Here is a 20,325-nt window from a genome sequence, read left to right as displayed (position 1 = left end):
TCATGTTCCAGGTACAGAGTAACCTTGACTCAGAGTACACAAAATGCTCAAGGACTTAAAACCCCCTTTGTTACAAGTAACCAGACTTGTAGCTCCTTGTGAGACTCACTCCCTCCAGCTGCACCTAGAATGCAATCTATAGATAACCACATGTTCTTGTTTTGTGAAACTCCCAAACTGCCACTGTTATCAATCTTTAGAATGATGCACCAGTTCCAGCTCACTGATTTGGTTCTGGCTGATTCACCCCACCATCCTGTCATCCTCTCCTCACCATCACTCCACTGCCGACCCTATAGATCAAAGTGATTATAACCAATAAATACTGTGGAGAACCTAAGCTCAGGGCCTTCACTGCCTCCATTACAAGTGATGTCCCCCTGGTTCCACTTTCATTCTTAATCTTTTTCTCATTCCTTTGTCACCACCAAACTTGGAGTACCCAAGGGTGGGGTATGGGGGCTGGCTCTCTACATGTTAGTAGTTGCACAACTCTGTAAATGTAACAAAAACTAGTGAACTGTATACTTTAAAAAGCTGGATTTTACAATACATGAATTATATCACAAAACAGCTGTTACTAAAAGAAAAAGCAGCGAAGTCTAGCTGAGGTGTATATTTGTTTCAATCCTTTTCATATTTTGATTTACCATTCTTTTGTTGCCATTGCACAGATTTTTTTTTCTTTAACCTCTCTTACTTCCAGAGATTTGCTGATTATTTATTTATTGAGACTGAGTCTAGCTCTGTTGCCAAGGCTGGAGTGCAATGGCATGATCTCTGTTCACTGCAACCTCCACCTCCCGGGTTCAAGCAATTCTCCTGCCTTGGCCTCCTGAGTAGCTGGGATTACAGGTGCCTGCTGGGATTATAGGCATGAGCCCATGCTTGGCCTGATCATTTTTTAATAACCTTATTCACCTCCTCCTTTCTCTCTCTTTTTTAAAGAGACAGGGTCGCACTGTGTTGCCCAGGCTGGCCTCAAACTCCTAGGCTCAAGCAATTCTCCCACTTCAGACTCCTGAGTAGCAGGAACTAAACACATACCACTGTGCTCAGCTAACTCCCCATCCTTAATCCCCATCCCTACACCCCTCCAAAACTTTCCCAAATCAAAAATTAACCAGACAGAGAAAATACACTTTAAAGTTTAAAAAATATTAAACATGACAACTGTTCAAGATCTACTTTTTACACAATCTCAGTAACATATGTACATACTCAAAAAAAAAAAAAAAGCATTTGCCTGGGAACAATACATCACTATAAGCAAACAAAACATCAAATAGGCTGAATTCTAAACTACACTTTGGATTATATAAAATTACATTGTAAAGTTACAAATGTTGCTCATTCTTGAGAAATGTTTGAATGCTTAAGTAATGTTGCCATAATACATATTATCTTATGACATTAAAAAAAAAATAACAATGGTGACACAAGGTATCATTCATTTTAAGGGTAAAGAGATCAAGCAAGTACATATACAAATCGACTGGAAAAGCTAAGTTTGGAGCTGATTTCCTCTCTTGGATTATAACGTTTCAGTAATACACAGTCATTATCTACTGATGGAATAATGCCTGAGCAATTTAGGTAAAGATACAAAGAATAAAAAAAACCCTGCCCAAATATTCAAACTTGGAGAATTCTAGTTAAAATAGAAAAATATAAAATTTCTCCTTCCAAAAAAAGGTATCTAAGACAAAGGTTTAGATACCCCATGTAAATTACTCACAAGTTATATGTGAATCATCTTTTCTGTACTCCTTAAAGTTCTATCATCAACTGATGAAAAAACAAGTTTCATATTCAAAGACACTTTCAGAACACATCTACAATTAACTTATTAATGCAAAAGTATATTTTTCAAAACAGCTATTCTATTGAAGTCTTTAAGTACAGGAGACTTTATTTTTGGTGCATCTTCTTACGCATTTCTTCAAGAGCTGCTTCTTTCTCCCTCAGCACCTGCTTAAGTCTTCTTATTTTTTCATCTCGAATGGTTTCTTCTAACTCTGGCGGTGTTGCTGGGAAAATATCTTCAGTATAGTTTTTATTGAAGAAATGACTTTGTTCATAAGCTGCATTTGAATTCAATGTGCCTTTCTCTTGCTTCTCATGGGTATAGTATTCTATCTCAGTTCTCTTTTCTTGTCTGGTTTTGCTGCAACTTGTGAGAGTGTTACGTTGTGACACATCTGAAGTTGGTAAAATACTGCTTAGGGGTTGAGAAATGGTGACACTAGCTCCTCCATTTATGTTTGTGTTATAAGCATTCTCTGTTTTTCTCTTCTTTATGTGATCCATCTTCTTAACAGTTTTTGCTTTTCTTTTCTTATCAAAATTCTGCTGCAATGTTAAATAACATTCCAAAACAAAAACAAAATTTTATTGCTAAATTCATGGTATACTATCAAATTTAACAAATCTGCAGAAACAAATATTTAGCTATTACAATTAACAAAATTTACAGAGGACAACTACAGAAAGAAAGAAACATTTCTAACTGTGTGGTACCAAAATGTCTTAATCATATTCAGTAAGAAAAAGTTGCCTAATTCACATTTTCTTGCTCAAGTCAAGTTTAGAAGGTATACTGATCTACCACAGAAATATTCTAACACTTATGAAGCGCTTGAGAAATACAATTGATTTAGTTTTTTCTTTTCCTTTACACAGCAGGCACATGTGGAGGATTTTCATTAGAAAAGGTTTACTAGTCTTAATGACATTTGTTAAGTGAAATGACAGTAGGGAAAGTTAATAGACATTTATCATTATCAGCTAAATAAGTTGCTTAAAAGTTAAGAACATATGCATGCTTATATCTTCCACCACATTTGAATTATTTCCTTTAGATAGAATCCTCAAAGTAGGATGACCAGTTAAAAAGCTATGGCCATTTTCTTATAAAGGAAAAAAAACCAGGTTAATAAAAACAAAACACATCTTTAACTGTGGATGCATTTTTACCTGTGCATATACGGTTCTTTAAAATATCGTTTTGGTACAATATATATATTTGCAAAACCAGTAACAATCAACATTTATACTAATGCACAAGGCTAAAAACCAAATCAAGAAATTTAATATTCATGTATCACTTGTACTACTTATGAAGAATACACTGAAATGTATTACCTACCTGTTTTCTCTCTCCTTCCTTCACCTCTTTGTAAGTACCACTCTTTACCAAACTGCTAAAGGAATCAAAACCTTCTCCAGAGGTCAAATGGTCAGGAATTCGAGTAAGGCACACTTTCAAATCTTTAGTAAGGCCAAATGTCTTTTTAAATTCAGCATCACTCTTCAGATGTGATGCCTTATTACTTCTTCCTTGAGAATCTTTCTTGTCATTTCTTCCTTGAGTACCTTTTTCTGATGTTGATGCCATCTCATTATGGATCTGGAATTAGGAAAAGAAAACATACAAACAATACTGCTAATTATTCAAGTTACTTTATTAAACAAGCAACTAAGTGATTATTTCATCTTACATAAAAGAACATATCATGCTTTAAAATCCTAAAGGATTGGTTTATATTATCCTTGCCTTACCACCCAAACTCAAAAAACTGAATATAAGCACAAACTTAAAATACTCCACCCCTACAATTTCTCATTTAATTTGTTGAACTGGAAAGGTAATGAGTAGTCAATTCTCAAACAACTGAAATGAGAATACAGCCTAATGACAACATTAAAATAACATATATGACATTATTTAGGAATTGTAGTCTTCTGGAAAAATCACACATGCTTTTATCAGTCTTGTATTTAGCAATCAGAATTTACCTCCTTACATCTCTGGAATTCAATGAATTCTGTACTGAAAGGGAGAAATTATTAAGCAGACCTCTAAGTAAGCAAGAAAATGGTGGGTACAAATACCTAGTAAGCACACAGACACACAAACCTTAAGTCAAACATAAAGGTAACTATGTGGACATGTTGAGTAGTTGAGGAGTCACAAAGAGCTAATAAAAAAGAAAAGGAAATTTGTCTACCAAAAAATAATCAACCCATCAAAGATGCTGATAAAATCTTATTTCCACAATTACTGAAAGTACCAATTAGCCCTATCCCACCTTTTCCATGGTATACCACCACCACCACCACACACACACACACACACACACACACGCACGCATGCACACAAAACCCCAAAACCAACTATTTTACATGCACCGATTTCTTCATATACTAAAAAAGCTATTAGATATGAACATACATACATGTGTATATATACATATACTCACATATTTTTACTAAACTTTGAATTCACATTATCCTTCTCCAACTCTCCTAAGCCTTGTTACTCTGTGACATTTTTGTTTACATTGTTTTAAAGAATTGGCATGCCAAGTGATTCAAGAGAAAGATTAATTGTACTCCTTCTCAAATTTGCTCAGATGGAAGTTTTGACTTAATTAAATACTCATAGGTGTAAAGTCTGTGTGTGACAGGGTTGGTAGGGGGAAAGAGATATCACAGATAACCTTGAGAATTAAAAAAAACAAACTTTTCTATATAGATACATAAAAAGAGCACCCTGACATGGGAAAATTACCTTTGGTTCTTGGTCTCTGAAAACACACTGTTGTGAAGTAACAGTTGTTGCATCAACAGAGGAACTTATTTTCTCTACGCTCTGGAGGATACTTCCTTTTCTGGGGGCATTGTGTCCTGTACTAAATCCATCTGGAAAGATTGGATTTGTTAATAAAGTCTTACTCTGTTTTAAGTAGTTACTGGATTGGTTCATATGTGGATTTGTGGTAGGAGATGGTTTCTCCACTTTATTCTTCTCTGCCCTTAGATTGGCCAAGGAAGCAAGCTGGGTATTGGAAAGTGATTTTGTCTCCATCTGGGAAGATTTACTTTTAGCCAAAACCATATTTACCACCTCTTTGGATATTTCTGTGACTGGACTTGGACCCACTATCTGTAACGTGTCTTTTCTTAGTGGAGTATCAGGAGAAACAGATTTCTGTTGGTCAATTTGTGATGGCAGAACATCTGTTCCCTTTTTAGCCAACAGATAGACTTTCCCATTAAACATAACCAAAGCATTATCTTTAATAGGCATATTTTTGGATTGTGTCCCACTAGGATTGATGGTATTCAATGGTGGCATAGTTACAGTATTATCTCCCAAATTTTTCCTATCTATAAAAGTTTTTAAAATCTTTGAAGCCACATTATTTGAAGACTTAACAGGAACAAGAGATGGCGTACAAGGCTGCAGCTTATCTTGGAAAATCCATTTCACTGGAGTAGCTTGAGAATGCTGACCACCTTTCAATTGTGTCTCTGTAGCAACATTCTTTGGAATTTGTGTGGTATTTAGTATTACTGGCTTTGCTATTTCTGTAACAGGTTTTGGGTAAATGTTTTGAAAGTTCTTGGTGACTACATTTTTCACTGTATTTACAGGAGATACATAAATAACAGTTGGCATTTGAGAGGTCTCAACCATTCCTGAGGTACTGGTGGTGGCAGTTGCAAATATCTTTTGCTGCACTGAAGGAGGCAATGACGACGCTGGTAGAGATTTCACTTCAGCATGGGCTGGAATCTGTAAATGATGCCCAGAAGGCAAAACTGGAGACTTCACAGTCATTGGGAGACTCTGGGTATTAACTACAATAAAAGATGAGTCTTTTTGTGTTGAGGGAGGAACAGCAAATGTCTGCATGGTGAGTCCATCAATTTTCACACCATGACTCTGGACTTTAGACATTGATGAAGAAAAATTTTCAGTTCCCACAGAAGTAATTCTACCTTTTTCTGATGTATCTACTGTTCTTGTAAGAAAACAGTTTGAAGAACTGGCTGGCTGAAAAATGGGCAATTGAACTGATGCACTTGTGGAAGAGCTGGGAATCTGAGTCTGAAAAGTAACTTGAACTGGTTTTCCTGTATTCCCTTTCAAAGCATCAGACATGACTGAAGATTGAACTAGTGGTATAAGATTTCCAGAAGAATTAGGAATTGGAAGTAATTGCAGAAGATTTTTTCCATCCGAGCCAATCGTCTGAACTACTTGGTACATGCAGCCTGAAACACTTAAAAGAACATTATGAGTAAATAAATACAACATACTACATGGTATACACATTTTATTTAAAAATAAGTATTTGTAATTATTTTTAAATATTAAAATATAATTAAAGTATATAATTTTCCATTTGAGTTTTCAAAGTGAAAAACTGCAAAACAAAGATTTTGAAGTAGAAGAGATAATAATATAGTCAGCTTCTTACATGATTAGGCAATGGGTATGAGATAATAACATTTATTCCTAAGACTAAAAGTAGACATATCTAAGGTTTTGCCATATATAAAATTATGCTACTAAAGTAGGCTCCTCTTAAATTATTAGCATCCTTCCTTGCCACTTTCCCTGAGATCTTTCCTCTTGTCCTCCTCCTCTACTCTAACTGAAGATTCTCATTCCCTCTCCCCTTACTCTTATTCCATTTCTCTTAGTCTTCTCCCTCCCCAATCTGTTCTGTCTTCTTCCTATCATAACTCACAAGTTCTACTGTCAGCCATTCTTTTTTTGCTTAAGATCTCTCTCATGGTGTTACCCTAGTCTGCCACATTTTTGTACTGCCGACTTCACTGAACTGCTGACATAGGAATCATTTTCTTCTGATTACTGTTTCAGCACATTTGAGGTTTAGTGCTAAATAGTCCTTGGTAAAGCAATTATATATACTAGTCAACAGTCAATCGCCTATCAATCCATACATATAATAGCACTGTCATTTCAGCTGAATGGTTTTCAATCAACATGGAACAGACTTGAAATAAATTTTGTTTAACTGAATCAATTCTGACCCCCATGCCTTGAATTATTTCTTAGTATAGATTGTCTGATCTTAAGAAAAGTCAATATATACTAATCTCTGTTTGCATAATTAGTTATTTGGAGATGACTTGAATAAAGATATCTTACCTTATTTTTATCTAAAACATCTTTCAGCTCCTGGAAATATTGAGCTTTCATGGGATTCAGGGTCATCACACATACAGTCACTCTACCTAGGTACTCCACCCCCAAACCAACTCTTCACATACTTCAAGTCTTGGCATAAACAATATTTCTCAAGAGATACATTTTCTGACCACTCTAATCTGTCCTTCCTTCATAATTAATCTATAACATTAGACTTGCTAGCTTCCTTCATGATCTATATCATAGATTGTTATCACATATTCGTATGTTTGCTTATCTACAGACTGTCTCTCATGTTAAATTCTAACAATATGAGTGCAGTGTCCATATTCTACAGACCTAGCATGGTCTTAGACAACTAAGATCAAATAAAGAAAACATTTCAAGGGCAAATAATAATAATGATAATAAGCAGGCATGTTTTTAATTAATAAAAATCTCTGGTATTATTTTATTAATAAACTCAGGTATTAATAAAAAGTTCAAGGGCAAATAATGATAATAATTAGGTATTTTTTATTATTTTATTATTTTTATTTTTTATAATTACGTATGTTTTAAAAACTCTCAGGTCTTAATAAAAATCAGTATCAAAAATTCTATGTATCCATGGAAATGCTGGAACTCAGGTTTTCCTTTCTGCAGTTCAAATAACATTATTATATCCTTACAAAAATGTAAAGCAGTCTTTTGAATACTTGAGAGTGGGTCAAAATATTAAATTGACCTTTTGTAGTTGTTGTTGTTGTTGTTGTTGTTGAGACACGGTCCGGCTCTGTGATCCAGCCTGGAGTGTCAGTGCAAATTTCAGTTCACTGCAACCTCCACCTCCTGGGATCAAGTCATCCTTCCACCTCAGCTTCCCAAGTAGCTGGGACTACAGGTGCATGCCACCATACCCAGCTATTTTTTTTTACTTTTTGTAGAGGTAAGGTTTTGCTATGTTGCCCAGGCTGATCATACACTGACTTTTAATAAATTAAGAGTTAACTTCTAAAGAGAATAACTCCAAAGAAAAGGATGAATTCTTGCTTTCAGGGCTTTAAGAGGAAAAATCCACCTTTATTACCTCCCTTCACCTCAAGAAAAGCATATTTGACCTGGATAAGAACATATTCAATATTAATTCATTACACAAAAATTTACCAAGTATTTGTTATAATGTAAGCACCAGGCTCATTAGGAAAAAAAGGGTCAGTAAGCTGTAGCCTCTGGGCCTAATCTTGCCCACTCGTTTTTATGCATTCTTACATTTTAATCGACTTTTAAAAATCAAAAGATAACAAGAGCCTCTGTAGTGGCTCCTCAGTCTTGCTTGCCAACTCATACTTTTGAATCAACTTTCAAATGTTGGGAGTTTACCAAAGCTTAGAAAGAATCCTTCTCTTCCTATTTTGTACTCTATTTCCTTAGTTGCTTTGTTCTCAATGCAGAACATCAATTAAATTATCACTTACATATCAACAATTTCAAATATTTTTATCTGTGGCTTCTTTGAGATTTAGGCTTATACATACAAATTTCCTTTTAACATTTTCATTCAGAATCTCAAATGTTCTTAAAATTCAACATGGTGAGCAGATCTCTGCCCATCCTAATCTCCCAAATTCCATCTTCTCCAGGGTTTTCTTTGCTAAATAGCACCTTATCTACCTTAGATGCCTTAAGTCAGAATGGGTAAATCCTGCTTTCTTATTCCCTATATTCAATTATCACAAAATCCTGTTGATACTGTCTCCTAAATTTCCTTTGATCTGTTCAGTTCCTCCAAATCAACTTACCACTCTACTCGAAGCAAACATCATCTCTGGGTTAGAATACTACAATGCTTAATGATTGATTTTTTTCTTCAATCATATCTTCTACCTTTCAATTTACTCAGCACACTAAAACTGATCTTTCCCTGCTTAAAACATTGCCGTGGCTTCCCATTATTCTTGAGTCGCAGGAAGAAAACCATTGCTTCTGCTGCAATGTGAGCCAAAAGAAGAGAGGATTTTAAGAAAATTGGGCAATTCTACTAAAAGTTTCTGAGATGCCAAATAGGATGAGGATTAAAAATGTACACTGGAAATCATGCTGTGAAGATCACTGATGACTTTAATAAGAGCAGTGTGGCAGGGGAGAGAAGTTGCTGAGGAGTGGATATAAAAAAAGCAAGGAGACAACTCTTTTTAAACTTTGTCAAGAGGAAGAGAAAGAGTGGCAGGTAGCTACAGGAATAAATGAAATCAAAGAAAGGATCTTTCCTTTTTCTTAAGGTCAGATAAACCAGAACATATGTAAATACTCATGTGAGCTAAGTCAAGGGAAGAAACTGGTAATAAAGGAAAAAGAGGGATACACAATGAGGAGGAGTTAGGAAATGGAAACCAGAGAGACCAGTGGAGGGACTGAACCTCAAAGAGTGCTACAGAGCTAGCTCCTTCCACTGGAACACTTGAGGAGAGGCTAGGTGCATTTTCAGGTAAACATGTAGCTTTGGTGTTAGAAGGCTTAAGTAATTCTTATTTAAAGACTTTTCTTTCTGAAAAATTGCATGACATCATTTGATAAAAGTAACAGCAAAAATATGGGAAGCTTTGAAGAGAATCAAAGATTTGAAACAGTTTTTGTGAAGGGGTAAACTGACCACAGAAAACATCAGAGTTACCAGGATGCGTTGATGGTATAAGAAGACAGATAGTGGTTATGAATTTATAGCGGTGCTAATCTGTACTCTTGAGATTTTCCTTGCCACATCAAGCACAGACAAAGAGAAAGCACATTGAGTTCATCCAGGGTGGCATCAGAAAGGTGCAAAAAAAATCAAAGAAGGTCAAAAGAATGTAAGGTATTGATAAGAGTTATTAAAATGAAACAGAGAATCTAAACTGGGTAGGAAGAAAATAAGAGAATAAAAGGATAAAGTATAGGGATAAATAAAGGGATTATTGGTCTGTGGGGCCAGATAAAGTTAACAGTTACAATAGGAACAGTTAAACAAGTCAGCTAGAAATACAGGTATTGGCATTTAGAAAACAGAATGCATGAAACAATTTTGTTGATGCAGCAATTTCACCTAATAATGACTACAAAAATAGGTAGGTGCAACAGAACAGAGAATAAGATTATTGGGGAAAACAATTTCTGTAATAAAGATGAGGTGACAAAGAGATTATCCATCTGTATGGATACTGAAATCACACAGGATTAGAGAGAAGACAGTGAGCTAGATGGTGAACTAAGTGGCAAGTTTAGTGACAGGAAGTTGGCAGATGGTGTTAACAAACCACAATTACGTGATACGCCAGAAAGTTACCTTGAAGCCTACTTTTTTTTGCAGTCCATTTTCTTTCCTATTATCCTACTAAAACTTCATTCTCAAAGATTACTAATATGTTCTCACAGTTAAATCTGTCTTTATGTTCATTCCCTAGGTGCTCTCTGTTGCAACTAATTATCCTTCCACCTTGATCCTCTTTCCTATCACGGTTTCCACTATGTACAATTTATTTCTCTTGACTTCCTTAATGTTCTCTTACTCATTTTCTGCATTATAAGCATTCTGCTGTAACTATCCCAGCAAGTACAGTTCTTGACCCTGTTTTTCTCCTTTAAGATATTCTTCCTTAAAGACTGCAACAATTCTCATGGCTTCAACTATTTTCAACTACCTTTTTTGAAATAATGACTCCCATAATTATATCCTTTAATTCCTTTCCCCTACTGGAATTGACATCAGTTCCATATTTGTGATGTCTTACCAAACATTTTCATTTTTAATACCAACATTTTAAAACCAGCAAGTTAAAATTACTCTCTGTTGAAAACCAGTAGTCAATCCTACCACTCAATCATGTGGCAGCACCAATATTTTCCACATCATATAGGTTTTAAATCACCTGGTGATCACTGATGTGTCTTTATCATCGTTCTTATTTACTTTAAATTCATCCACATAACCTTGTATACCCGCATAACCTTGTCCTTACAAAAGTTAAACATTTAATAAATGCATACTGAATCAAGTCTATAAGGTTTCCTATTTAACCTATTTCATCTTTTCTTTCTTCATCATTGTGACTTCCACTATCTAGATGAGATCCTCAACAGATGTGTCTAGCACTCATCATTCTCATCCCTACAGTATTTTGCTGATGTTAAGTTTTTCTGACTGCAGCCACTATTGACTATTATGTATCTCTGGTAGATTAAATTTTTTTTTCATACTGTTACCTCCCATTCAAAGTTTTAGTATTCATCATTGACAATTAAGCTTGACATGAAAATCATTTACAAACTAGCCCCAACCAATCTCTACAACAAAACCACCCACAACTTGTCTTTGCTGAAATATGCCATGTACATTACATTACTTACTCCAAGTATTATTTTTCTTCTCCAACAAAATGAGTTTCAAATTCTATCTTCTCCATAAAATATCTGCCAGTCACTCAAGCTTAATTTCTTCCAACTTGGAATCCCTAATGCATTCCTATTGGTGCCACTAATGTTGGAAATTATATAATGCTTTCTTTATTGACTTTATTAGCTAATTTTAAAAAATGAGTAAAGTTATTGTTTCATTCAATAAGACTGAAATTCCTTAAGGTAAGAAAGGCTTTTTTAATTATTCTTTCAATACCATGCATAATATTTTATGACCTCTGTATTTCTGCTTTATAAAAACATTATACCGTATGAGCTATTTTCAAATCTGATCACTAGATTTTTCCCGCTCTTTTCCTCTATTTCTCCTCCAAAAAGAAAAAAAAAATGAAGCTTCTTCCATGTCAACATATCAGTAAGATTCACATAATCTACCACAGACCATAAATTCCTACAGGATAGATTATCCTATTCATATCTACATACTCTGCACCTAATTCAGAAACTGGAACTTCCACACAATAATGTTGGCTGAATTGAATCCTACAAGTTCTAATTTTTTAAAAAATCCATAATTTCTTTTTAACAAAATGTAGAGTTCTAAAAATTAAACTGAAATGCACAATGCTAAGGAGAGAAGACATAAATCAGGGCAAAATTCATAATCCTTCCATCAATATGCAGTTTTTCATATCTAGAAGAAGGGTTCCATTGAAGAGACTGAATAACTGAAATCCTACAACGATTCTGTTTTCTGATATATCATATTCTGCAGGCTAATGTCAGAACTAAAACTGGAATGAGATTCTGCATCCTATTTTCTAATTTGGTAAACTAATTACTTTAAGGTAATTATTTTAAACCAGTTGGTGTTCAAACTGAGAAACTATATTTGATATATAACACAGCTTAACACTTTAAAAGAGAAAAGAGTAATATATTAGAAAGATTACGGGCTTCTAATTCTGGTTCTTATAATTATAAGTTGACTGGAAAATTTACTTATCCTCTTGGAATCTGTTTCTTCATTTGTTAAATGTTAAATGGGGGGAAAAAGGCTCGCTATGAGAAATAAACGAAATGACTGTCTGGGAGCCTAATAGTTATCATCTTCCATTAAATATGCAATTGGTTTCTGAGAATAAAGTAAGGTAAGGTCTTTTAAAAATATGAGAAATTTAGTAAAAGGGCACATTAAACATATTGGTAATGTTACATAACTTCTGACAGTTTTTACTATTCTAATATTGATATGAGGCATTTGCATCATATCAGAAATAAACTAGCAAAAATGTTGACGGCCAGTTAACATTTTGTAGATATTTTTACAAAATACAATTTTTTAACCTGCTAGGAAATCCTTTTCTATCTTATTATTCGATCTTACATTATGTATATACAGAACATAATATATGTATGTAACATGGTAATCTATCCAATATGTACCATGTATTGCGTACGTGATAGATAGTAACAGTTGTTACTAATTCTAATCCTAATACAGTCCAACAAGTTATGAACTGCACTCCCATTTTATACTTGAGAAAATGGAGCTTTAGAAATATTTGATAACTTACTTAGAATTACACACTCCCCTTGAGAAATTTTATCTACTTTTTGTATTTACTTTAGCGTAACCCCATCATAACAGGGTCCAAAAAATTCAAATGTAGAAACTGAGACATTAATGACAGATTTCATTCAGACTGTATAGTACGTGTGCCTGTCTCTCCCTCACACAAACATACACAGACACACTCATACAAATCACAAAATAAAACACTGTACACAACAAAATGCATACTGAATTGACAATGAAGCATTATCATTCTAATCAAACCAATCCCCCTGCTGAGAACACTTAAGTTTAGCTTCCCATTTGAATACAGGCGGTTATGTGAAGATAGCTGCCTACAGCCAATCACATGATATCTTAATTCTTATTACTGTGGAATATATAATCACAGGCTTTCATTATAGTACCTATAAAGTGATGCTTCCCAAGTTTCCAGTCTCAGTTCTGACTCAGCCTGAGTTTCATATCCAAACATCTGACTGCTTTCTTGATGTGTTCCTTATCTCAGTTAATTTACCAATATCCATTTGGAAAACTGGCATCATAACTGATCCCCCTTTCTTCCTAATTTACCAATATCCATTCAGAAAACTGGCATCATAACTGATCCCCCTTTCTTCCTGCCAATTCATTAAAAAATTGGTTTATCTTCTCTTCTGTATTTCTTTGAATCCAATCCCTACTGTACTGCAGCAGTTCAGGCCCTCACAATTTCTGTAAAGACAACTGAAATAGAATCCTTTCATGTTGATCACTCACCCTCAAATCCACACTGCTGTCAGTTATCTAAAATGTACACCTATGTCAGTCTTTTTCTTAAAATACTCTGAACAATTTCCAGTAGATGAAGTCTAATCTCCCTAGTAGGGCAAACAGTACCTTTAAGAGCTATCTACCTATCCTGCTTGTACAGAATCAAGCAGGATAGGTACAGAATCAAGCAACAAATATCAATCATTAGCAATAAACTATACAGATGTTTTATTTACCAGTACTCTGCATAAGCATATCCTGTATTCATCTTTTAACTGGATGGCTAATACTTATGTCTTCCAACTCAGCTGTTTCTGGAATCTTTCCTCCAACTCCCTTCGTCTATTCTCTTCCTTTACCATATCAACTCTACTTCTCTTCTCCTTCATCATGACTGTAAGGCTGGAAACAGCCCATATCCTATTATTTAATCAGTCTTCCCATTTAGCACAGTCTATCATACACAGTAGGCACTAAATGAATGTTTTTTCATTCAAATGTTTAAACTGTACTGATAATAAGTGGTAAACTAGGATATGAACCCAAGTCTCTACAACTTTAAAGCTTCTTTCCACGAAACATTCTGACTCTTACTTTGTTCTTTCACAATAAAACCCAAATCAAAATGAATATCTTCCAGATTTTTCCTTTGTATGCTAAGATTAAATTTTGGTTTTACATTTTATACTCTGATGAATTACAGATACTTCAAAGAATACACTAATCTGTATTATATTACTGAAAAATTTTGAGTAAGCAGTAACAGGAAAACTTTAAAGCTACAAACAGTAAGAAAATCATATAGTCATTTAAGTTATAAAAAGAAATGATTTACTACCATCAAACATGTTACAAGAAAAATAAGAAAACTAAGCTTCCAGTAAACTAAAAGGGCTGATGTCAATCATATTATTTACCAAATCGTATTTGCATGTTTTGTTACTCACAAAACAGAATGAAATCAAATATGCAACCATTAACCAAAGTAAATGTCAAAGCTTTAGAAAGTCATCTGGTAAATGCCACAAATATATGATGTAAAACTTCAGTGATTTAAATAAATATATTCAAAGATAATAAAAACAATACATAAATCAAGGAGTCAATGAACTCAAAATGACTTATGAATGTAATTTGTAAAAGTCTCCAAATCCCCAAAAGATTAGAAATTGGGTAACAGACTTAAGAGTACACACACACAAAGTAAAGTTGATAGTACTTTTTATATTTAAAAATGCAATCCTAAAACAAATTTTCTATAAATTAAGCTAAGTCAGATGTCATTATTTAGGTACTAAAGCAGGGCAGCAGAAATTAATCATAAAAAGTAATTCTACTTTTGCATATCAACACAGGGCATTCTATCACTTCCCCCAAACTTTCACCACAAAATTAAAAAGAAACACACATGAGTATACCAAAATATGGCTCTTTTTATGATGTGAAATACAATGGTTCTTTCCTGACCTTCTTCAGTAGAATTTTAGCTTATTACTATTAGTGGCCATTTCCTTTTATAAGACTGTGCATGCTTTTAAGGAGTCACCATTACTTACGGTCTTTATTGCAATCAGGTTTTCTATCTACTTGTAATTAAAGAAACCTGGGCTAAAATCTACAGAATTAGAGTTGTAGTCTTATAGTAGTAACAGCTAACATTTAAATTGTGCTTTACTATTTTCCCACATGACATATTTTACATATTTCATTCTCCTCATCTTTAAGATACTTCTAAGTGCTATTATTTACAGACTGGAAACAGGTACTTGACCTCATGAATACTAAATGGCACAGTTGAGATTAACCCCAGGTAGCCTGATTTTCTTCAAATGGAAACCTCCTTCTGTGAGTTTTGCAGCATAGTTCTTCATTTTATTAGTCTGCAGACTCTATTTTTTCCTCATCACTTATGATACATTGACTAACTATGTGAGAGTACAAGTGAACACATTCTGCTTTAGCTAACATCGTCTCCATTTCATTTCCGTTTAATACAAATTTTAAAATAAACTAAGTTATTGATCATCTATTTTCTAATTTACAAGAATATTTTCCTTAGAAACACGAGACTCTCCTCATGTCAAATATAAATAGCCAATAAATGGCTCTTCATTCCACCCTACTTCAAAAACGCTGTTCAAAAGGATTGATTTTACACGAGGATTTCTCCATTTTTATTTCTCTCTCTTCATATAAAGCTATTCGAAATTTTAAACATTCCATCTCCATGTTCTAAAGCCATCTTTCTTCAATCGTACACCCTTTCTGTCTCACTATTAAAATGTTAACTATTTTCACGGAAGGTCCAGCGCCACCAGGGCTGCACTTGCTAATCCTCGCTGACTGCTGCGTTTCTGCGTGTGCGCAAGAATCTTCCAGAAGGTTTGAGTCACAGACAGGCGTCGGCCATCTTGGATTTCATCTCCCGTGGAGATCTACTCCGTCCGCCTATGAAACTTGAGACGCTGGAGTCCCGCGGAGGCAGGGTAGGGGCTGGGTCAGGCTCTAAAGAGGTTTTACGTTTCCCAGAGGAAAACGCTCTACGGGCTTTAAGCGCCGCGGTGCCGTGCTTCCCGCCTGGGGGGCGCACTCTCTGGCCTCCAAATCCTCTCAACTACACAGCGACGGCCGACTCCACATCCCTAAGACGGACAAAGGGGCGGGCGTGGGGAGGGTTCGAAACCGGTACTTACCAATGCGAGGCGTTGCCTGAATTTTCCTCTGCGGGTTTCAGGAAGACCCTCCGGAGGTTATTTGACATTTTAGTGGGGAGGAAGGGGGACACCTCATCCAGGAAAAGTGGGAAGTGTGGGGCAGAGTTTCTCAAAGGGGCGAGAACCAGAGCGAGGGAATGTTGTTGGGCTGGAGTTGCCCGCGGCAATTCTGAGGGGTTTGACCTTAATGCGGGGAGACAGCGGGCTCTCAAGAGGGTGTATCCTCGGGCTTCGGAGCGACGCGGCTCACCCACCAGAAACCGGAAGGCTCCTGGCAGTTGTCTGCGTTCTCGCAGCCCTACGCTCGGAATCGGCGCGAGTCTCCGCCCCGCAGAGCTTACGACAATGCTCCAGAGCCAGCCGGAGCAGGCGCAGGGGGCGTGGCCTTGGTGGCACCGCCCCCAACAGGGCCCTGTCAGTGGTGACGACGGAGTCAGCCTGGCTCTGCCAGCCCCGCCCACTGAAGCCGAAAGCCGAAGCTCTGTCGAACGTCTTCCGGGGTCGTCACGTCCGGTTGCCAAGGTGACTGGTTCGCTAAAGCCCCACCCTTATGATGCAATCCAATGGCAAGTGATGTTTGCTATCTTTTCTTCCGGATCAAGCAACAAATCGCAAAAGAAAGCTCTCCGGACACCTACGCAAAATAAAATGTTTCCGGGGTCAATCATAAATTTTCTGCTTTTATGCTACCGCTAGTGTAAGTTTTTCTCTCCCGTCAGGGCATTAAAAGACATCGGCGGGCTTTTTTGTTATTGTACACTCGTGGCGTGGGAAAACTTAAGACGCTTGCCTGTGGCCAGCGATTATTGTTGCTACTTCTCTGAAGGTTTGTCATTTGCTACTCTTTCCTGAAACTTTGCCTCTCACTCATTGTCATATACATTCTGAAAGGAGATTTAGGAGGTGCATTACAATCTCTTTTGAAGATCTCTTGCTTTTCAAGGGAGTTCTTTACATCTTGATCATTGATTCTCTTTTGTTCTCAGACTTGTCTCGTCTGTCTTAGTGGTTTTATTCATGCTGCTGGCTTGAATTACCACCTGCACCGTTATTTTACCACCAAATGCATATATAATAGGATGTGCGTGGCACCGATTTAAGTTTTTTTACAAAATTAATTTACTCCTAATGATTAATAGAAGAATTATTATATACAGATGAGGAAACTGATGCTCAGAGAGGATAAAAAAACTTTTTAGAGGTCATATAGCTTGAGTGATGGAGCCAGGCTCCAAATCCAGGTTGTCTGGCTGAACATTCCATGTACTTACCTACTGAATTATGCTACTGTGTGACTCATAAATTTATGTTCCGTTTCTGATTTCTCTGGGATCTGTACCTGGATGTTCACGTGAATTGTTGAGATCTCCTTTTTGATATTTTAAAAGTCCCTTCAAATGAAACGTGTTCAAAACCACACTTAGGACTTTCTTCTCTTCCCCCCACTACACATTTTCCTTTATCAGTGCTATCTCTAGAAAGAAAAAAAAAATTCCCTCTATTAAAGATGCCAAAATCCCAGTGTCATCCTTAACACATTCCTCTTTTTATTCCGAAATATATAATTCGTAACCAACTTTCACAGATTTTATCTTCTACATATCTTAAAGTCTGCTTTTTATTTCTGTTACTCCTACTGTGGAGCAAGCTTACTTTGTCTAGTGAAGCTTTAAGTGATAGCCTCATATCCACTCTTGTATTCCTCTTAATGCTGCAGCCACAGATGCCTTATGGAAACATTAATTTGATCGTATCATCTTACTACATTAAAACAATCAGTTTCCCACATTGCTCTTATGATAAGGATGAAAATCCTTGAATTTTTTTTTTTTTTTTTTTTTTTTTTTTTTTTTTTTTTGAGACAGGGTCTCACTCTCACTCTTTCACTCCAGGCTGGAGTGCAGTGACATGATTTCAGCTCACTGCCACCTCCGCCTCCTGGATTCAAGCAATTCTTATGCCTCAGCCTCCTGAGTAGCTGGGATTACAGGCACGCACCACCATGTCTGGCTCATTTTTTTTGCATTTTTAATAGAGACAGGGTTTCACCATTTTGGCCGGGCTGATCTCTTAACTCCTGACCTCAAATGAGCTGCCTGCCTCGGCCTCCCAAACTGCTGGAATTACAGACGTGAGCCACTGCACCCAGCTAAAATCCTTGATTCTAATCAAGATGTTGAACCAGTACAGACTGCTGACCTCTGGAGAAATAAAAAAAAAAGAGAAGTTTAGATTTTAGGAATTAACAGCAACAACCACCACTACAAAAAAAAAAAAAAAAAAGGCAGCTATGAAAAAAAGGCAGCTGTGAAATTTTCAATCTGTAGGAAACTTTCAGAACTGGTGTGTGTGTGTGTAGAGTATTACAGGCTAAAGCCAAGGACCATCATGGGCAGAAGAGGGTGGAGGAAATTATTTTAACTTTTGTCTTATGTCTGGTATTATCATTAACCACCCTTTGAAAATAAACCTGTAGCAATAGCCAAGCTCCTGATATAGACAGGATAAAGTCAAAGTAGGAAAAACCCATGCTAAGGTGACCCACTGATGCAAATAGATGCAGGATTTACCTGCCAATGGTTGGGAAGTCACTACTCCATCCCCTCCACAAAACTGCCCTGGCTGGTACATTATAAATAGGTAATGACTTTTATCAATGTGGTGTTGCAGTACAGTTTATAACTCATACCAGGGAAATTGCCTTTTGGAGTGGAAGCTAATTGGAATGATCAGCGGTGGTTCTTTGAACTCCTTAGGATATATACCTTTTCTTCTAAATTCATTGGGAAATGCAGACTAAGGCTTAAATATCTTTCTTTTTACTTTTTTTTTTTTTTTTTTTTTTTTTTTTTTACAATGGAGTCTTACCCTGTTGCCCATGCTGGAGTGCAATGGTGCAATCTTGGCTCACTGTAACCTCCTACTCCTGGGTTCAGACAATTCTCCTGCCTCAACCTCCAGAGTAGCTGGGATTACAGGTGCCCACCACCACCCCTAGCTAATTTTTGTATTTTTAGTAAAGACAGGGTTTCACCGTGTTGGCCAGGCTAGTCTCGAACTCCTGACTTCATGATCCACCCACCTCAGCCTCCCAAAGTGCTGGGATTACAAGTGTGAGCCACTGCACCCGGCCTACAATTTTTTTTTTTTTTTTCAGACAGAGTCTCGCTCCATGGCCCAGGCAGGAATGCAGTGGCACAATCTTGGCTTACTGCAACCTCCACCTCCTAGTTTCAAGTGATTCCCCTGCCTCAGCCTCCTGAGTAGCTGGGATTACAGGCACATGCCATGCTTGGCTAAGTTTTTGTATTTTTAGTAGATATGAGGTTTCACCATGTTGGCCAGGCTGATGTCAAACTCCTGACCTCAAGTGATCTGCCTGCCTCAGACTTCCAAGGTGCTGGGGTTACAGACATGAGCCACCACTCCTGGCCATCTTTCTTTTCTAATACATATTAAGGCAGGGTAGGGCATATCCAAGGGAAACCATAAGCTGATGGGACCGAATAGGTGGAAACATCAAGTACAATAACTGTTAAAAGAGAAAAAGCTGAATATTATATATTATGTGAAACAGAATAATTGGGTTAGATGAAATTTTAAAAGTATTAAAATTATTTTTAAGGAGACAAAGGAAGGTATTAAATATGTGAAGCAGAAACAATCACAAAATTGTGAAAAGCATAATTGAAATTAAAACAAAATATAAGGCAAGCATAGTATAAATAAAGGCAAAGAATGAATAAGTCATTGGATGATCATCTTGAATAAATATTCCAGAAGGCAATGGAAAAGAAAATAGAAATAGAAAATAGAAAAAGACAGAAAAAAAAAAACACATAGAGAATGAAATAAAAACTGGATAATGGAAATCCCAGAAAAACTATGGAGAACACACACACACACACACACACACACACACACACACACACACACACACACAC

The 20,325-nt window shown here is 36.2% G+C and overlaps 1 protein-coding gene across 3 annotated transcripts; it reads right to left on the bottom strand.

The window, feature by feature from the left end:
- Positions 1 to 1,137: 1,137 nt before the first annotated feature.
- Positions 1,138 to 16,765, bottom strand: LRIF1 (ligand dependent nuclear receptor interacting factor 1). Of its 3 annotated transcripts, none has more exons than XM_074381271.1 (4): positions 16,361 to 16,765; positions 4,574 to 6,071; positions 3,149 to 3,409; positions 1,138 to 2,349 (listed from the first exon to the last, which is right to left on the bottom strand). In XM_074381271.1, the coding sequence occupies exons 1-4, from the start codon at positions 16,426 to 16,428 to the stop codon at positions 1,912 to 1,914; spliced, it is 2,265 nt and encodes a 754-aa protein (XP_074237372.1). In that variant the 5' UTR covers positions 16,429 to 16,765; the 3' UTR covers positions 1,138 to 1,911. The 3 variants fall into 3 exon arrangements, with proteins under 3 accessions (XP_074237372.1, XP_010342317.1, XP_074237373.1); XM_010344015.2 differs by having other exon boundaries at positions 1,138 to 2,352; positions 16,361 to 16,760; XM_074381272.1 differs by lacking the exon at positions 4,574 to 6,071 and having other exon boundaries at positions 1,138 to 2,352; positions 16,361 to 16,722.
- Between the last annotated feature and the right edge of the window lie 3,560 nt (positions 16,766 to 20,325).

The sequence above is a fragment of the Saimiri boliviensis genome, chromosome 11, assembly GCF_048565385.1.
Source record: "Saimiri boliviensis isolate mSaiBol1 chromosome 11, mSaiBol1.pri, whole genome shotgun sequence".
In the NCBI taxonomy this organism is placed as follows: domain Eukaryota; kingdom Metazoa; phylum Chordata; class Mammalia; order Primates; family Cebidae; genus Saimiri; species Saimiri boliviensis.
Note: the sequence above shows the minus strand (reverse complement) of the source record. Positions and strands in the feature narration are given on the sequence as shown.